The sequence below is a fragment of the Hippopotamus amphibius genome, chromosome 2 (genome assembly GCF_030028045.1).
Source record: "Hippopotamus amphibius kiboko isolate mHipAmp2 chromosome 2, mHipAmp2.hap2, whole genome shotgun sequence".
Classification (NCBI taxonomy): Eukaryota; Metazoa; Chordata; class Mammalia; order Artiodactyla; family Hippopotamidae; genus Hippopotamus; species Hippopotamus amphibius.
Window position 1 is genome coordinate 52607487 of NC_080187.1, and position 18924 is coordinate 52626410.

General features: G+C 35.3%; 1 protein-coding gene across 1 annotated transcript in view; it reads right to left on the reverse strand.

Moving 5' to 3' along the window:
* Positions 1–3551: 3551 nt before the first annotated feature.
* Positions 3552–18924, reverse strand: part of MTMR9 (myotubularin related protein 9) — a 66270-nt gene continuing 50897 nt past the window's right edge. Inside the window, exons 7-10 of the mRNA XM_057722491.1 lie at positions 15739–15880; positions 13274–13494; positions 7659–7810; positions 3552–4440 (exon numbers count right to left, since the gene is read on the reverse strand). Coding sequence (XP_057578474.1) covers positions 4277–4440; positions 7659–7810; positions 13274–13494; positions 15739–15880 — 679 coding nt within the window. The 3' untranslated portion in view covers positions 3552–4276. The remainder of the gene's footprint in view (positions 4441–7658; positions 7811–13273; positions 13495–15738; positions 15881–18924) is intronic.

Here is an 18924-nt window from a genome sequence, read left to right on the forward strand (position 1 = left end):
AGCAAAGCATACATTATAGACACATTTGCCATACAGTGCAATTTTATTGTGTAAGACATGAATAATAGTGCACTTAAATCCAAGAGTCACATTCAAATATATCAAGAGTACAATCCAAATACCTGGCTAATGAAGAAATACACACTCTTTTTTTGTGATTTATTTTTTTAAATTACGTTGTGCAAGTACAACATTTTCAGTGTAGATAATAGAGCTAAAGGATTCTAAAAAGCAGAGCTCAGGGTGTATTTGTGTAGAATAATCCACCTCTCCAAAAATATGTGCATTTGAAAAAGTGAAGCAAATGTCTTGAGCAGACAGACACAAGCAGTGTTGCACAACTAGTTTTTATTACAGTTCACAAATATATTTAATCTGTATACTCACAGATAGTTGAACAGAATGGCCCTAGAAGACACTAAACTCTTATCAGGAATTATTTTCCAGGACAATGTAGTGTCTACAGTGAGCCCCGTTAGCTTTCATTAATGAAGTAGAAACTACAGTTCTGCACTGTAGTTCAAAAATAGGACATTAGTTTTTTTTTAAGGGAATTTAGATAAGTTCAGAGTTTCTAAAACCTAGCCCTAGAGTTTCACAGGATCTCTTCTGGGCTTTTGGTTTAAAGGAAGAAAATACTGTGGACACCAGATTATAAGGACTGAGTGAAGGCAGAAGTAGTTTTATTCAAGAAAACAAAAATTAGAAAATTAGCATTTCATATCATCTGAGAGTAAATATTAATGTAGAAACCAGTCTTTTACTGTTTTTTGTTAAGATGGTGAATTACACAAAAATACTACCTATAGTAACTTACTGTACCAGCTCTGGAGGGGGAAGATCTGAGTCATGTTAAAGAATAAGAAATAACTAATCTACATTGTCCTGAGGTATAGAATAAGCCTATTCAGATGTACTGAATGATTTCTCTAGTAAATTTCAAAGCTTCCAGACCCAGGGGATTAACTATTCTAAATACTGCCCATTTTTGTCCAGGAAATAACTGTCTGATAAAGAGTGCTCATAGCAGATTCATGTTGTTTTAATTTATTAAATCTGGATATGGGTAAATACCAAAGCTGTGTCTCAGGTTAAGGTCTGATAGTAAGTAAACCTGATGACCTAGTTAAAACTGACAAAACAGCTAATCTTGAAACCAGATAACTACAAGAGTTACATATTTAAGCAGATTTTTTTTAAGTGCAGCAAAATGTTCCTCCTATTTTTCACTGGAAACAATCACTGGTCAAATCTTTTCCATGATATTGACTTTTTTATTTAACATAAATACTGACTGAATCAAAGACTAACACCTCACCAAATTTCATCCTTTAAAATGAAAAGCAATGACATATCACCCCTACAAAATTAGGCTTTAGAGTTCAAAGAAAAGTTATAAAATTCTCCATACAGATCTTAAATGACTATTGTCTTCCAGAGTTTTCAAATCTTGCTTCAAAGGCTTAATTTTTCTTAGAAATAAAATAAATTTACAGGTTGTTTTAAACCTATCAGGTTTTATAATTTCTGCTATTTTCTTCCCATTTAATAAAATCAAAATGAAAATTTTCAATTAATTACAGAAAAGTCTTAAACCACCCAAAAAGTTTCAGCATTTTTATATAACCAACAAAAACTATGTTGTTCTGATTTTTAAAAAATTATTAATTTAAATCTAAGGATCCCTGTACTGCAGCAATACTTTGTATTTTTAAAATATTCCTTGTGGGGCTTACTTTTTTGCATTCCAAAAATGTAAACCAGCCTTCACAATGAATAAATATGGAAGATGCCTAATGTACACAAACTTGATTATATCTCACTTGATTATTACTAGCTTGTATGGGGCAATCTGCATGCTCACTAACTGACCACCATTCTCTTCATTAGTTTTTAAAGCCACGTTTATCAAAGACAGTTCTCCAAACTTAACCTTTAATAAGTATCTTCTCATTAGTATATCCACTGTAATTATTCTTTTCATCCACAGGCTGAGTAACTTAATAGTATTACTAAAAACCCTCTTCAAATTATATTGATAAAACACTTGCCTTTGACAGAGTTCTCAAATTTGGGGAAACCTTAGTATTTTGCATTATAGATGACCCGTTTGAAAGTGCATTGATACCAAAGTTTGTTTTTACTCCCTGTAAACAGAAATGAGGTTTGGACAATCCCTAATTATAAATTAACACTAAAACACAAACTTGTCCAAACAGCTTATGATTGCTGTCTCAATAAGGAAAAGAAACTGAAACACTATGCTATTATTATACTCTGGCTCTTGCATAAAATGTTCAACAGGAAGACAGGTATAAGTTGATGGCATACAATTTCTCCATGACCAAGCCTAATAAAAAATCCCACCATGGAAACCTTATGGCCAATTAATATTACCAGTGAGAATTGCTTCTACAGAATCACTAAAAAAAAGAAATCTCCATATGGTTTTCCTTATGAGTCCACTAACTGAGAAGAAAAAGGCTCCTTCAATTTTGAGGATCCATAAAAAAGCTAGGGTTTTTCCTCTTTTAAAAATCGATAGACATTTCACACAACACACAGATATCTATAGCAGAAAGTACATCTTCTTTGCTCCTTGCCTTATTAGCCTTTAGGTGAGGGTTTTAAGCCCCAAGATTCGTAACTATAGCCAAGAAAATAGGTCAGGAATACAACTAAGCTTAGAGGAGAAAGCAGACACATTTACCAAAAGAGAGCTCTGACTATGGACTGCTGTCTAGCCTTTTGCTACAAGGAAACAGAAAAAAAAAAGTTTGGGCAACTGGAGATAGAAAGTCTTTGTCACTTTCTAAGGCTTCTGAATGTGGCCATAGATTTTGCTAGAGTCAATTTTGAAGAATTAAAGTTTTAACTCAATACATAGCTCTAAAGTAGGGTTCAGTTTTGGTGTGTTTTACAATGAAATGGTTATATATAGATGGAATGGAAATGGTATTAAAGATTACTCTTCAACTATCCTTTTAAAGGAAAACTAGAATTGATAGTATTTGTTAAAACGAGCAGTGCCACAAAACGGAAATATACATGGAAAGCACCGAACCACAAACTTTCAGAGTTGCAGGCATAAACCAGCATAACATAAATATAGTCATCACTGTTGCTGTAATGTTGAAACATTTGAAATTGGCTTCTGAAGTTTAAAACACAGCTGCATCATGTTCATAAACTTTCAGCTCTACTTAAGTTATATTTGCCTAACATATAATAGACAAATCAGCAGAGTCAAGATGAATTTTCAAAAGGTTCAAGCCAATAAGAAATTTTTAACCTTAGTATTAGTAAACTCGTAGAATATTTAAAAAGAAAACAGAATGCAATAAAACACACATCTGTACATAAACCAGTGCAATAAGAACTTCAGACAAGGGCAGTGCATCTCTGGTTTAAGGAAACCGTATTTGTAGCTTAATTATAACAAATTAACATCTACTCTAAATGATGGTTTCCTGTTACATCCAGCATTTGACACACATTTAATACATATGGTCAAGACCCTTAAAAACCAATTCAACACTAATGATACCTTATCAGTAACAAATTCCTACTTTATTTCTATATTGCACATACTTTTAGTGTCTACTGTTAAAATAAATTTACTTCTTCTTAATCCAAATATCAGAGGACTATAGCTGTTGCCCTTGTAAAAATAATTTACCTTGAATAAATATTCAGATTTTGCTTTCTTGACAAACCAGAATGAGGATGAATTTAACTCTGTCAGTCCAAAACTATTTTAAAGAGAATGGCTATGTTATGTGGCAAAAACATTGGAAATGGCACGTTAAACACAAAATTCTTGGTTTACCAAACATTTCAAGTTTGAAAAATATTTCTATATTTGGAGTGCTTAAAAGTCTGATCATTTTTTAAACTAACAGATATTCCCTAAAGAGATTAATCCTATCCTTGACTGGTCTGGAGCACTGTTTGGAAAGTGGATGCAGAGAAAAGCTAACGATGAAATGGCATATAACACAAATGGCATTAAATAGGTCACCTATTTCACATAAAATAAAATGACTAGCACCTCCTTCCTGCTCCCAAAGTGAAGAGGCCTAACAGGCCACATGAAACATAAATAATTACAGTAAGTTTCATTCATAAAGTGTTGAGAAGTCTATTATATCAGAAGGTTCTCACATCTAAAGCCTTAAGTTCAAGGCTACTGTGTGAGAGTGAACTGAAGGGCAAAGGAGAGAGAGGTGGGATACCAATCTGAACGGTCCTCCAAGGGCTGTGGGGGATCTGGAATTCAGGGGCTCTCTTGCATCCCATCCTCAGTTTCCAGTTCTGCCAACTGCCTCCTAAGGATATTTACTTTTGCTTGCAATGCCTTGTTATATTCAATGATGTTAACCATTTCTTCATATGCTTCATCCAAATACTTGGAGGATCTATTCCAACGAAGAAAAATACCTATTGAATCCACAAAAGGAAAACAGAAGGGGAAAAGAAACACATGATGGATTAGCATCATAACTGTGGTTAATATACTCATATAATCCCATGCATTGTATTTTTCTTTTTTTCACAATTCACATCTATGTTTTATTATACTCTAAAATATATGGCAGTACTGAGGTACTGAGTGTACAACTGATTACAGTATTCAAGAAGTCACTATGTACATGCTCATTAATTCTTCCAAAAAAACCCCACAAAATTATGAAATAGATCAAAATACTGTTCTCTGATATATTCAGGAATACAAGCTGATCATTTACAATGCCACAGACTTTTCAGTTTCACAATGCAAGTCTTTTTTTCTTTTTTTAAACAATTACAGAACTTTATCCAGACCTGTAAGACCTCCTACGTGTGTGAAATCTCTTTCACTGGAAAAGTGGCAGTTACAGCAAAAGCAGAACTACACAAATCGTTACTTAAAAGCCTAAACTTCAGCACTCTCTCTCCCTCTCTGTTACTTAAGACAGTCTTCCAGTTCTGTAGGCAATTGCTTCTTTCCCCCAAATAACAATAATTACCCTTTTATTATGGAATAAAAGACATTTTTCCTCTACATAGATGTATGTTAATGATATCCACCCAAAGTAATGGCTTAAAGATATTCAAGTCAGGAGGCACAAACACCTTCCAGGCTGCAATGAGTCAGCAGCTGGCAAGTTCATAAAGCTTTTATGATTCATTAGAACACTTTCCATAAACCAAACTGCCATGCGCCCTAGAGAGTCCTTCTGTAATGTGTCCAAATGCTACTTACTCTCTATCAAAGACAGAAGACAGAAACACAGACTAAAGACTGACCTGTGTTTATTTTTCTTTTAAATGAACCTGTTTTTAAAATCCTGTTCTTCAATACAGGAATTACTTAATATTAATGGTTAACTACAATGTAAATATAAACAGCAGAGAGACATTTTAAGACCAGAGAAGTGTCATTATACAATCCATATACTTACCATGAGAATATTTTACCTAGCATATTATAGAATTTCTTTCAGTTCTAAGTTGAAGAGGCACTAAACATACAGGGAAACCCTGTTCTTAATGGAGTAGCAGGAACTCATTTATATAACAACAGAAATTTTCTTCTATCACATAATCCCTAAACTCTCAATGAGATTTGGTAAAAACTAGTTAAATCGTCCTTTAGGCCATCCGACTCCCAAATTTGGCCTTCCTCCCAGATAACTAGATTCTCATTTCAGTTATCAAAGATGACAGTGGCTTTTAGGTAAATTATCTCTCATTTAAGAGATTACTTGTCCTGCACCTGTGACTATCTAAACAATCAATAACCAAGGAGAAGTTCTGAGCAGCCCCAAATCCCCAAAGCACTAAAGTTCAGACTCAGAGACCCTGGAGATTATCTGAGGCCACTTTCCCACAATTCTAACTAGAGGACACCTTGACTGATAAGATTAGAAGCATAAACTGAGGGGGGAGGAAGCAGCTAATGACAGATATGCCAAGTGGAACAAACCGTGAGAGCTGACAGCCAGAGAAGTGACAGAAACAGACTGGGTCTCAAACCAAGGAAGCAAAGCAATCTGAGACCCTTTTACACACAATGGGCAGTTTCCACACAAGAATTGCCCTTGAGAGCCTAACATATTAGAACACAGTATAATAACTGGCATGTATGGTATTACAGTTTACCAAACAGCTATCATTCCTGTATGTAAGTCTTATGTTGTTTAATATAAAGATGAATAAAAATGTACTTACTACCTTCAAATTGATTAAAAAGATATTAAATGGTATTTTATAGTCTGTTTAATGACTGGATAATATACTTTAGATAGGTTTTGGTTATTTTTTAAAAAACAAGCTTTAGTATTTAAGGAGATAAGCTTCAGAAATCTGAAAAATTAATGCACATGACACGTTCTTCAGACATGAAAATTAAGCCTGGATCATTGTTCCTCATAAACGAGATATATGCATTACTGCATTGATGGATGGCATTTATGTACATGTTATGGATTCTTACTAGAATGACTAGCTCATTAACCCTTCAACAGCATTTAACAGAAGAATCTATCCTAATGACTACTTAATAAAACAGAAGCCAACTCCTAGGAGCTTGCAATATATTCCTGTCCCATCTACCTATCATTTTTCTACACAAAAAGTAATGTACTTTCCCTCACACCCATTAGGATGCCCTATCAAAGGGGGAAGAAGAGGAAGATAACAAGTACTGACGAAGATGTGGAGAAAATGGAACCCTTGTTCAATGCTGGTGGGGTTGTTATATGGTGCAATTGTTAATGGAAAACAGAATGGCTATTCCTCAAAATGTTGAATGTAGAATTACCATATGATCCGGCAATTCCACTTCTGGGTACATACACAAAAGAATGGAAAGCAGGGTCTTGAAGAGATATTTGCACACCTATGTGCCAAAAGGTGGTGGCAACCCAAGTGCCCAGTGACATTTGAATGGATAAACAAAATGTCGTATACACATACAATGGAAAATTACTCAGCCTTAAAGAGGAAGGAAATCCTGTCCCATGCTACCACATAGATGAGCCTTGAGCACATTAATTATGTTAAATGAAATAAGGACAATAAGAAAATATTTAAGCGAAATAAGGACAAAAGGACAAATACTGTATGGTTCCACTTATATGAGGTACCTATAGTAGTCAAATCCAGAGACAGAAAGCAGAATGGTGGTTGCCTGGAGCTGGAGAAGGGCAATGAGAAGTTGTTTATGGGTACAGAGTTTTAGATTTACAAGATGAAAAGTTCTGGAGACTTGTTTCACAACGTGATATACTTAACCATGCTGAATTGCACACTGAAAGCTGTTTTTTTGTCTTTGTTTTTTAAGAATATTTATTGAGATATAAGTGACATACAATAAACTGCATATATTTAAAGTGTACAATTTGTTATTTTTTTTCTTATTAGTGATGTATATATGGCAATCCCAATTTCCCAATTCATCCCACCCCAACCTCCCCCCTCCAGCTTTCCCCCTCAAAGATGGTTAAGTTGGCAAATTTTGTGTTTTTGTCACAATAAAAAAAAAGTAAGGTACCTTCTTATCTTGAGAAAATATCCATTATAAATAGCAGTCTCCATATACTCAAGTACCCACAGGCAGTGGAGAGAACATCCTAGACTATGAATAAAAGGTTTGCAAAGGATGCATGGCTTACCCTCCCACAGCTGAAGACTCTGTGGAGCAACCGAAGGCCAGATGACAAGATTGTTGGCTTCAAAGAGAGGGTTGGTGAACTTACTCAGTTCACTGGGCCGGTTGACCCAGGACCATAGAGACATAGTTTTCTGCTGTAGCTTCAACTTACATCTGATCAAGAAAGAAAACTGCCATTAAAGCAATTAATTTATGACAACCACTATTAAATGCGCCTTCTAATAGGATACTTTCTTTTCTCTGTATGTTAGAAGGCAGAACACAAGACTGTTAGCAGAGGAACAAAATGTTGTAAAATTAAAATATTTGTCAGCATTTTTAACTGTCACCAACAACAAAACAAAGACTGTTTTGCAGGCTTCCAAAGCTGGCAGCAGAGTTAATCCATCAAGAAGATACAATAATTATAAATATATATGTATGTTGCACCTAATCCACAAAATATATGAAGCAAAAACTGACATAATGCAACAGAGAAATAGAAAATTAGCTAATATAGTTAAGGACTTCACTATCCCAACAATGTATAGAACTAGACAGAAGATAAATAAGGAAATATAGGACTTAAACAAAATGTAAGACAAATATAGAACACCCTACCCAACAGCAGAACACATTCTTCTCAAGTGCACATAAAACATTCTCCAGGCTAGACCACATGTTAGACCACAAAACAAAATTCAATAAATTTTAAAAGACTGAGATCATACAAAGCATCTTCTCCAACCACAAGGGAATGAAGTTAGAAATTGATAACAGAAGAAAAATTGGAAAATTCATAAATATATGGAATTCTATAACACACTTTCAAACAACCAATGGGTTAAAGAAGACATCACAAGAGAAGTCTGAAAATACTTATAGATGAATGTAAACAAAAACACAACATGCTAACACAACTCCAGTGCAAGTAACGCTCAGAAGGAAATTTATAGCAAGAAACTACATTAGAAAAGAAAGATCTCAAATCAATAATTAATTTTACACCTTAAGGAACTAGACAAAGGAGAGGAAACTAAACCAATGCTAGCGGAAGGAAGGAAAAAATAAGATTACAGAGGAGACAGACCAAAAACATTTTTTTAAAGAAAAACATCAATGAAACCAAAAGTCGGTTCTCTGAAAAGATCAACAAAATTGTTCCTCTGACTAGTAAAACAAAGAAAAAGGAAGATGCACATAGCTAAAATCAAAAATGAAAATGGGATATTACTGACCTTACAGAAATAAAAAAGATTAAAAAAAATACTATTAACAACTGCACACCAACAAATTAGATAATGTGGATGAAATGGACAAATTCCTATAAACACACAAATTACCTAAACTGACTGAAGAAATAGAAAATCTCAACAGACCTATAAAAAATTAAGAATTGACTCAGTTACAATCTCTCAACAAAGAAAATTCTAGGACCAGATGGTTTTACTGGTAAATTGTATCAGATATTAAAAGAAGAATGAACATCAATCCTTCTCCAACTCTCCAACAAACAGAACAGGAAGGAATATTTCCTAACTCATTTTATGAAGCTATTATCACTCTGAGGCCAAAGTCAGACAATGATACAAGAAAACTTGTTGATAGGCCAATATCCCTTACAAATATAGATGCAAAAGTCCTCAACAAAATACTGGCAAACCAAATACAACAGGATATTAAAAGGATTATATAACATAAGAAAATCAATCAATGGAATACACATTAATAGAACAAAGGAAAAAACCACATGATCACTGCAATTAATGCAGAAAAAGCAGATGACAAAACTCAACATTTTTTCATGATAAAAACACTCAAATTAGGAATAGAAGAGAACCTCCTCAACATGGTGAAGGGTACTTATGAAAAAAAAAAGAAAAACACAACTAACATCATACTCAACATCACACTCATGATGAAAGACTGAAAGCTTTCTCCCTAAGATCAGGAATAAGACAAGAGTGCCTGCTTTTACCAATGCCATTCAATGCTGTACTGGAAGTTCATTAGACATGAAAAAGAAAGAAAACACACCCAAAGTGGAAAGGAAGAAGTACAATGATCTCTATTTACAGATAACACGATCCTATACGTAGAAAATCCCAAAGAATCCACACATACACACAAACTACTAGAGCTAATAAATAAATTTGGCAAAATTGCAGGCTTCAAGATAGACACACAAAAATAGTCATGTTTCTATATGCCAGCAGTGAATATTCCAAAAAAGAAATTAAGAAAACAATTCTATTTACAACAGCATTCAAAATTATAAAATACTAAGAATAAGTTTAACCAAAGAGGTAAAATATTTGTACACTGAAAACTACAAAATATTGCTGAAAGGAATTAAAGACCTAAATAAATGGAAAGACATCCCATGTTCATGGACTGGAAGACAACATTGTTAAGGCAGCAATAACTACCTAAAGCAATCCACAGATTCCAGTGCAATCTCGATCAAAACTTTCTTAAACTCAACATTAAAAAGACAACCCAATGAAAAAATTGGCGAAGTATCTGAATAGATATTTTTCAAAGAAGTGATACACAAATGGCCAACAAACACATGCAAAGGTGAGCAACACCATTGGTCATTAAGGAAATGCAAATCACTACAATGAGATTTATATCACTTTACACCTACTAGGATGACTAAATCAAAAGGGCAGACAATAAAAAATGGTGGAGATGGGGAGAAACTGGAGTCCTCATACATTGTTGGTGGGAATGTAAATGGTGCTGCCACTTTGTTTCACAGCTCCTCAAAATATCAGTTACCATATGACCCAAAGTTTCACTCCTAGGTTTATATCTAAGATAAATGAATGTATGTCCACACAGAAACTTGTATACAAATGTTTAATGCAGCATTACTTATGGTAGCCAAATGATGGAAAAAACCCATCCTACAACATGGATGAACCTTGGAAACATGCTTAGTGAAAGAAGGCAATCATAAAAGACCACATATTGTATGATTCCATTTATATGAAATATTCAAATAGGCAAGTTTATAGACTCAGAATAGATCTATGGTTATCAGGGGCTAGGGGACAGTGACTGGTAATGGATATGGGGTTTGCTTTGGGGGTGATGAAAACACTCTAAAATTAGGTGCAGTGCTGGCTGCACAACTCTTAATATACCATATATTAAAAAATCACTGACTAAATACACTTTAAATGGTTGAATATTATAGTAAATGCATTATATCTCCATAAAACTGTTTTCAAAAGATGTTACATCTTATGTTTTAATTGAAGTCATCTTTTACCAAGAACTTTCAGTGGTTTTTAAAGATTTTTTTTTTGGCACACGGGCTTAGTTGCTCCGTGGCATGTGGGATCTTCCTGGAGCTGGGATCGAACCTGTGACCTCTGCATTGGCAGGCGGATTCTTAACCACTGTGCCACCTAGGAAGCCCTAAAGATTTTTTTAATAAGGCCAATTAATATTCCAATCTCCCAAATTCACAAGGTTCAAGTAATTTCAGACTTTGTATTCATAACAAATCTTAAAAGTTCTTATTCTTTTGTATATAATATTTAAAAGGGGAAAAAAAAGGATGGTCATTACTTTCTGTTAGGTCACCTCTTCTAATTAAACTCTATTCTGACTGGCAGAATTCTAGGTTTTAGAACAGAGGTGAATAGAACCCTAAAGTCAGGAAACATTAAGCCTTTCTATTGTTGATAAAGGAAAAAATAGGAAAAAATTATTAATAAATTAAGTTTTATTTGGATTAACTACAGTGTTACAGAATAGCTTCTGGGGTGGGAAGGGAAATATTGATGGCATCTCCAACACAAGTCAATCTAAATCCTACTTTCTGGAAGTAGGCCTGTTCTTTTGGCATGAGTAATGAATACAAGTATAATAAAAGTATAATCATTTCTAGAAAGTCAACCTAAAATGATACTAAAATACCCAAAGTAAATTTCATTAATTGAAAAAACTGAGGTATGACTTTCAAAGGTTCGTTTAAGCCTAAACTATGAATGAACAGCCCAGGGAAAATCCCTACCACCAACCCACTGAACCTTTACAAAGGTTCAATTTTGCAATGCCAACATAATGTAATAGGGAAGAACAAATCTGGCTCCATATTGGACCTGTTTCTTTTACTTTAACCTTTGTATTCTATTGCTTTTGCTACAAGTTAATCACTGAAGAAATGTTGCTTATAGCTTGAAGTATATACAATGGCCCACCTCCAAGAACCCTGCCTCCCATGCCTGAGCAGTAAGCTAAAATACCTTTGTTTAACTCACAGGAAACATCCTGACCAGGCCCACATGTGAATGGCTGCAGGAAAGAAGAAATGAACACATCCCCTTCAGAGTCTTTTTTTTTTTTTTTAAACTTTACCTCCTTACCTCCCTCTTTGTTTTATAAAAGAAACTCACATCTAAACCCAGGCAAGATGATTCTTTGGGACACCAGTCCACCATCTTCTCAGTCTGTTGGCTTTCTGAATAAAGTCACTATTCCTTACCCCAACAACTCGTCTCTCAATTTATTGGCCTGTTATGCAGCAAGCGGTACAAGCTTAGACAAAGTAACAATAAGACATTTTAGCTTGAGCAAGTTAGTCCTGTCCCCACGCCATAATACTATCAAAGAAAACACAGACCAAATCCTTAGGATACAAAAGAAACATTGCAAATTATAAACGCATCCATTAATGGATCAGTCAAACTGATCATATGAATCACATATGGCTGCAGTAACTCTAGCCGAAGCACGATGATAAAACTATAGTGATGGAGAACTTTCTAGAGCAAACAGTTCTAAATTTTTTCCCTACTTCTGAAGACAAGAATCTATAAGAAACTCTAATGTTGAAATATTTGCCAATTCAGCTTTAAATAAAAAACATGTATTACTCTATGTGCTTGAATTTTAAATGGATAAAGATGCAATAATTCCATGCTTTTGTGAAAATTGTTAATTATTTAGACTTATTATTCAACTAAATGATGCCAGTTACCAGCCAAGGGACAAATCCTGCCTCCCACCCCGAGGAAGCCTTTAGATTGTACCCAAATGAGAAGATTACCAGTTAAGCATCTTTAATGATCATTCTGATGTGAATCTTCTAATTAAGCCTATAAACTTGAGATGGTGTCTGGGTTATGAAGTGATCTGGGCCTGAGGACAGTTTCTCAGTATAAGAGAGAAAATCTAGAGCAGAGTAGGAAGAACTGTACTACAGCCATACTTCTTGTGACCAACTGACTGTGTCCCTAGACAAGACATTAACTTCTCTGGATATTACCTTCCTAATCTAAAAATTGGATGGAGGGTAGAACTGAATTATATGTTAAAGCTTTTTCCAGATTTAAGATACTATGCTCCTATATAGGGAAAGTAACATTGTAATGGTTGCTCAATTATTCAAAACTTTTTAATCAGTGTATGGACTAATTTTAATCTAATAGAACAAAATCTAGGATATGCTCTCACCTAGCATGTGATAGGCTCATAATAAATTATGTAACTTAATTTATACTAACTGTAACCTCTACCATCTTATAAATAACATTAACATAGAACCAAATCCTGGTCTCTTTCAGGAAATGACCAAAACAACTAAAAATAAAATGGCCACCACATGAGCCGCGTACCCACCTTTCACTTTCATTGTTGCCCAGAAATGTTCCAAACTGTGAGGCATAAGCATGCTCAAAGAGCACGATGAGGAAATTCTCATTAAACTCAAACGAACAAGGGAACTGGCGAAGTATCTGCCACACACAGTCCAAGAAGAGAAGAAACACAGGCGACTCCCACTTCTGCTTACTATTACAGTAGGCTGACTGTGCGCAGCGCTGCTGGAATGGGTGACCAGCCTAAGAGAAAAGATGGAAAGGCGGCAGTCATATCCTAGTGAGATCACACTGTAGCACATTACTAACAAAGTTCACATGGTTGCAACAAAACTATTAAACAGAACATCATTTAATTTAGGTGGCTGCTCTTTAATGATTTCTGGGTTTAAGACAATCATCCGCAACCAAGGAAAAAGACAAGATTTCCAAATACTTAGCAAGGCGATATCTACAATTAGCCATAAAGTGTGCAGTTGTTCTTGGAATCTCAAATAGAATAATGAACTTCAGTAATAATAAACATAAATTTTCCTAGGTCTGTGAAATCTAGAGCAAAGTCAAGGAACATAAGCTGTTCACGTACAAAACAAAGGACAGCTATCCCCTTCCATCCATCCAAAGCACTGTGGACTACTGTAAGCTACAGTAGTAAGCTACGTAAGCCTCACCACTAAATGGAGATAAACATGGGGTTCTCACAAATTTTATCAGGCCACTCCTGATAGTAAGTCTTTAATTACATATGAAAAAATAGTTACTGTCATGAAGACATCTGTATGAATAGACAAAGCTGTCCTTAATTTCCCTCTCCTCACAAAAAGAACTGGAAGAGTCTGCCATCTACTGACCAAAGGAAATTAAGAATCATTTTGTACCGTATATTAATACATATATGTGGAATATAGAAAAATGGTACAAATCATCCGGTTTGCAAGGCAGAAATAAAGACACAGATGTAGAGAACAAACATATGGACACCAAGTGGGGAAAGCAGGGGGTTAGGGGGTAATGAATTAGGAGATTGGGATTGCCATATATACATTACTAATAACAAAAAAAATATCAAATTTTACACTAAATATATGCAGCTTATTGTATGTCAAAAAAAAAAAAAAGACTATGTTCTTTACTATTAGAGTGTACTAAACCTTATCACCCAATCGTGAAAAATGTACATGCAACATAAAATACATAAAATCCCCACCAACAAAACTATAAAAACAAGGTTATTAAAGTGAATGACTTTTAAGATTATAATAAAAATGAGTTTTTGTTACCAAGTCCAAGTTCATACTGCTCAAAAAAAAAAAAAAAAAAACCCCAAAAGACAACAGAAACAACAACAACAACAAAAAAAATCATTTGGCTCTCTGGCCCACCCAGAACCTGAGTACTTCCCCCAAAATCACACCCTTCTAGGTATTTCACTTTATCTGACAAAAATAATGCCAGGAACATGAATGGGATTTTGATGCCCATGAAAATGGAAATATATAAATAAGTAAATTATAGTCATTTGTTTGCTATGCATCTCAAGGAATGTAGCTGAATAATATCTGCACCAAATATTTAGGATGGTCTGACTTAGAGATATAGGTCAGCTGTCAGGGTGGGTAGACGTGGTAAACGTAACAGCATTAACACATAATAAATCTGAATTGTAACTAGACGGGCCAGCAGTGATTTTTCTCCAAAGATATTTCTGCTTTCAAGACATATCTAAACATTTGTTTTCAATCACAATTGTATACTAAGTCACACAGTGTATATACATTTAATCTCTGGCTTGGAGGATTTCAATCTATTTTATGAAATCTTTATTTTAGCTGTCCTTCAGCATTATACAGGACAGCACTGTGTTGTGTCCTAGGGACAAATAGCTGAATTGGGCAAGGTTCCCTGAACTCAAAGAAGTCACTGTATTTGGGTCTAGTTCAGGAAACACGATGTGGGGAAAATGGATGTTTTATCTGTGAGTTAAGTTAAGGTCTCAAAGTCTTCATGAAAGTAGCGACATTTAGCTGGATCTTACAGGATAAGAAGGATTTCACCTGGCTAGGGAAGATGACAGGATGGAGCCAGATGAACAGAAGGTAAAAAGCACTAAAGCACGTGCCTCGTACTTACAAGTCCCCACTCCTCCTGCCCTCTTGTTTATGTCTTTTATCTCTAGTAAGAGTAAGTCCTGTGAGACAAGACTATGTTTTATATTCTTTGTGTTTCCCCTGTAGGTAACAAAGTACAACTAATACACGTTTTTTAGGGGAATGAAGTACCAAGTGAGTAATATAAGCAAAGAAGGAAACAGAAATTGAGAGGCAGTAAAGATCACAGATACTTATTAAGAGGGAGAGAGATTAACTGACCCCCAGAAAATAAAACATCTGAATCAATCAAAATTTCATATACTATATCCATTCCCACAAACCAGGATCAAACATCAATTATGAGCAGTTCCTGTGTGGATAAAATAGCTTTTCTCACCTGCAGCCACTCTCTTTCTATCAAGGCCTCAAAGCCCCGGATGGTCCTGCTTCTTGGTTCCAAGATGATCTGGGCCAGGGAGGTAACCTGGAGTGTGGAATCAGTTCCTTCTGTTCCATGAATCAATATGGATGCTCCTTCCCTGGTAGGAAAATCCAGAGGACAAATGGGAATCTCCCGACATGGTCAACCAACTCTGTTAATAATAAACATTTCTTCAGTATAATAGTTGAAAGTCTTTTGCATTCTGCTCTGTCCAGTAGGGTTTAGAGTCTAAATAAGGTACATGAAGAGAGCTTCCCTTTGAGAAAATATAAAATTTCATAGGGCAAGTACCCGTTTGTTATAATGAATTTCATAGAACCGTTTCCTGAATTTTTTCTTCCTTTACAAAACCACAAAGCAGACCTCATCACACTCATTAGATGCTGACCTTTTATGCTTTAATAGTTGGCTAAAGCTTTTTCTCATCAAACCTAGAAACACACACTTAAAGTTATTTTTCTGTATCTCTCTGACCTTGATTCTACCTTTCCACCATCAGTTTACTGTAAGGATGCCTTCATAAACTGTAATGAATCTGGGAAACAAGTCCTAAACCACACTTTGAGAAACATGAAAACAGGAAGAAAATTTTTTAAAATATATATAGAGAGACATATATATATAAAACTGTCAATCTATGAGAGAGAGTCAAAAATTATCCACACTCTGGCTGTAGAATTTATTTTAATTAACTTTTAGAAAAGACTAATACATCAATTTTCAACATAATCTCCTTGCTTTTCAATACACCTTGTCCATCTGTCAACAAGTTTTTGTATTCCCTCATAAAAAAACACGTTAGGCTGAGCTGTGAGCCACGAATGCACTGCTGTCTTCATTTCTTCATCAGAAGTGAATCCAGCTCCTTTTTGATGGCTAACACTTGTGTGACCTTCCTTGAAATTCTTTATCCATTCATATGCACTTCGCAACAAAACACTTTCTCCATACTGCACACAAAGTCTTCGGCACCAGGTGCACCCTTGGACCACAAAAAAAGAATAACTGCATGCTCCTCTTCTTTTCGTGCAAATCACAAGTGGAGCATCCATTTTTGCTCACACCGCAGTTACAAATGAACTGATGTGACACGTTCACACCTGCACAGCAGTGACTGGGGAGATAGTAGCCTTGACTGGAAAGCGCTGATAAGAGAGTGCGGCCAACAGAAGTTTTAATAAAACCAGAGTGTGGATAATTTTTGACTCACCTGCATAGAAAGTCAGTGGCAATACCACTATACCACTCCACAGGTGGTAGCTGGGACCCCATTATTCTAAAGAGAGTGGGAGGAAACACCAAAAACTAAATTAACCACATCTTCTCCCCTCCCCTTCTTCTCTTTTTATTGAAATGACAGTGAAGGAAATGTGAAAAAGAGGAACATGAGCTCAACACTTTCCCATAAAAGTATCATGTTCAGCTACTACTGTTAATTCTTTCCTCATGTACAGATATACTTTACATAGCTGTAACAAAAGGTAACGTCTTATTTCCACTTTTATTATAAACATTTTCCTGTGTTTCATCTACAGAATTATTGTATTAATGGTTACATAACATTCTATTACGTGAACTACAGTTTACCTAATCCTATAGTTGGACATTTAGGTCACTGCCAATTTTTGTTACACTGTAGATGGTGTACTTAGCTTTTTGTCTTTTGCTGAATTATTCTAGAGTTCTTAAATTGAAAATAAGACTCCCTGATGTCCACCTATGGTTAGATTAACAACCCCATTCTCAGGATGAAATCTAATGACTGGACTGAAGGGTATGAGCAAATGTTTTCAAGCTTTTGATGTATATTAGAGTCATCTGTGGTGTACTCTAAGTGTAATTCAAATAACTTAAGGTCTATTTTTACATTTTGAGTAATTAACTGTAAAGGTAGATTTTTATAGAGGTATAAATAATAAGCTAATATATATATCAAAAAAGGGAACTCAAACATGGCAAAATGAACCAAACTTTCAGTTCTCCTAGGAGTGTGGAAGTCCCTGTTTGTTTAGGGTGGCCCAAACTAAACAAAGATGGAGATAGCAAACACTGTTCTGCCCTTAGGGTTAGTTTCACCTGCATCACCTCTTATTATGGCTGAAAACTTAGAAAATATGGTTATAAGGGTCTATTACAATTCATGTTTCATAAGCAAACAGAAGCCTTTACTCATCATGTAAGGGGAAATAAAAAACCCAAATTGTTAATATTAACATCTCATTATTTACTTCTCTGCCACAAAACCTTGGTCTTTAACTCCCATATTTTATTAGATAAATGATCTTCCCTTTCTTAAAACAAAGAATAGTGACAGCCTAGAAATCCTGACACCAGGAGTTTGCCCATTCACAGCACTTGGTGCACCTGTGCTAAGTTGCTAACTTACCACATGATCTTTTTCTTTTTCTTTTTTTTTTTCTTTTTTATTTTATTGGTTGTGTTGAGTCTTTTTTGCTGTTCACGGGCTTTCTTTAGTTGTGGTGAGTGGGGGCTACTCTTCATTGTGATGTGCGGGCTCCTCACTGCCGTGGCTTCTCTTGTTGCGGAGCACAGGCTCTAGGTGTGTGGGCTTCAGTAGTTGCAGCACATGGGCTCAATAGTTGTGGCTCATGGGCTCTAAAGCACAGGCTCAACAGTTGTGGCACACAGGCTTAGTTGCTCCATGGCATGTGGGATCTTCCTGGAGCAGGGATCGAACCCGTGTCCCCTGCATTGGCAGGCGGATTCTTAACTATTGTGCCACCTAGGAAGCCCCTACCACGTGATCTTAAGCAACCCATTCTATTGCCAATTTCTCACTAATTATTTTAAAAATTACATATATATTTCCCTAATTTGGAAGCATCAATAAAACAAAAGTGCCATCCAACTACGTGGTGGCAACACTTATACCTACCTATTGTTTCAGTGGGAATCCCCTTCTTAAAAAGGGCATTCTAAGCTTCTCCAACAACTTATACCAATCCTTCTGCCTCTGTTCAAGTCTTCTGCCTCAAGTCTCAAGGATTAGCAACGTTCAACTGAGTGAATAAACTAAAATCACTTCATATACTTCACTACCATCCGGTTTTCTCAACTTGAGATCCAGATATAACTGTACATATCAAGCAGTTTGTAACAAGAGAGCTGAGATATTAGAAA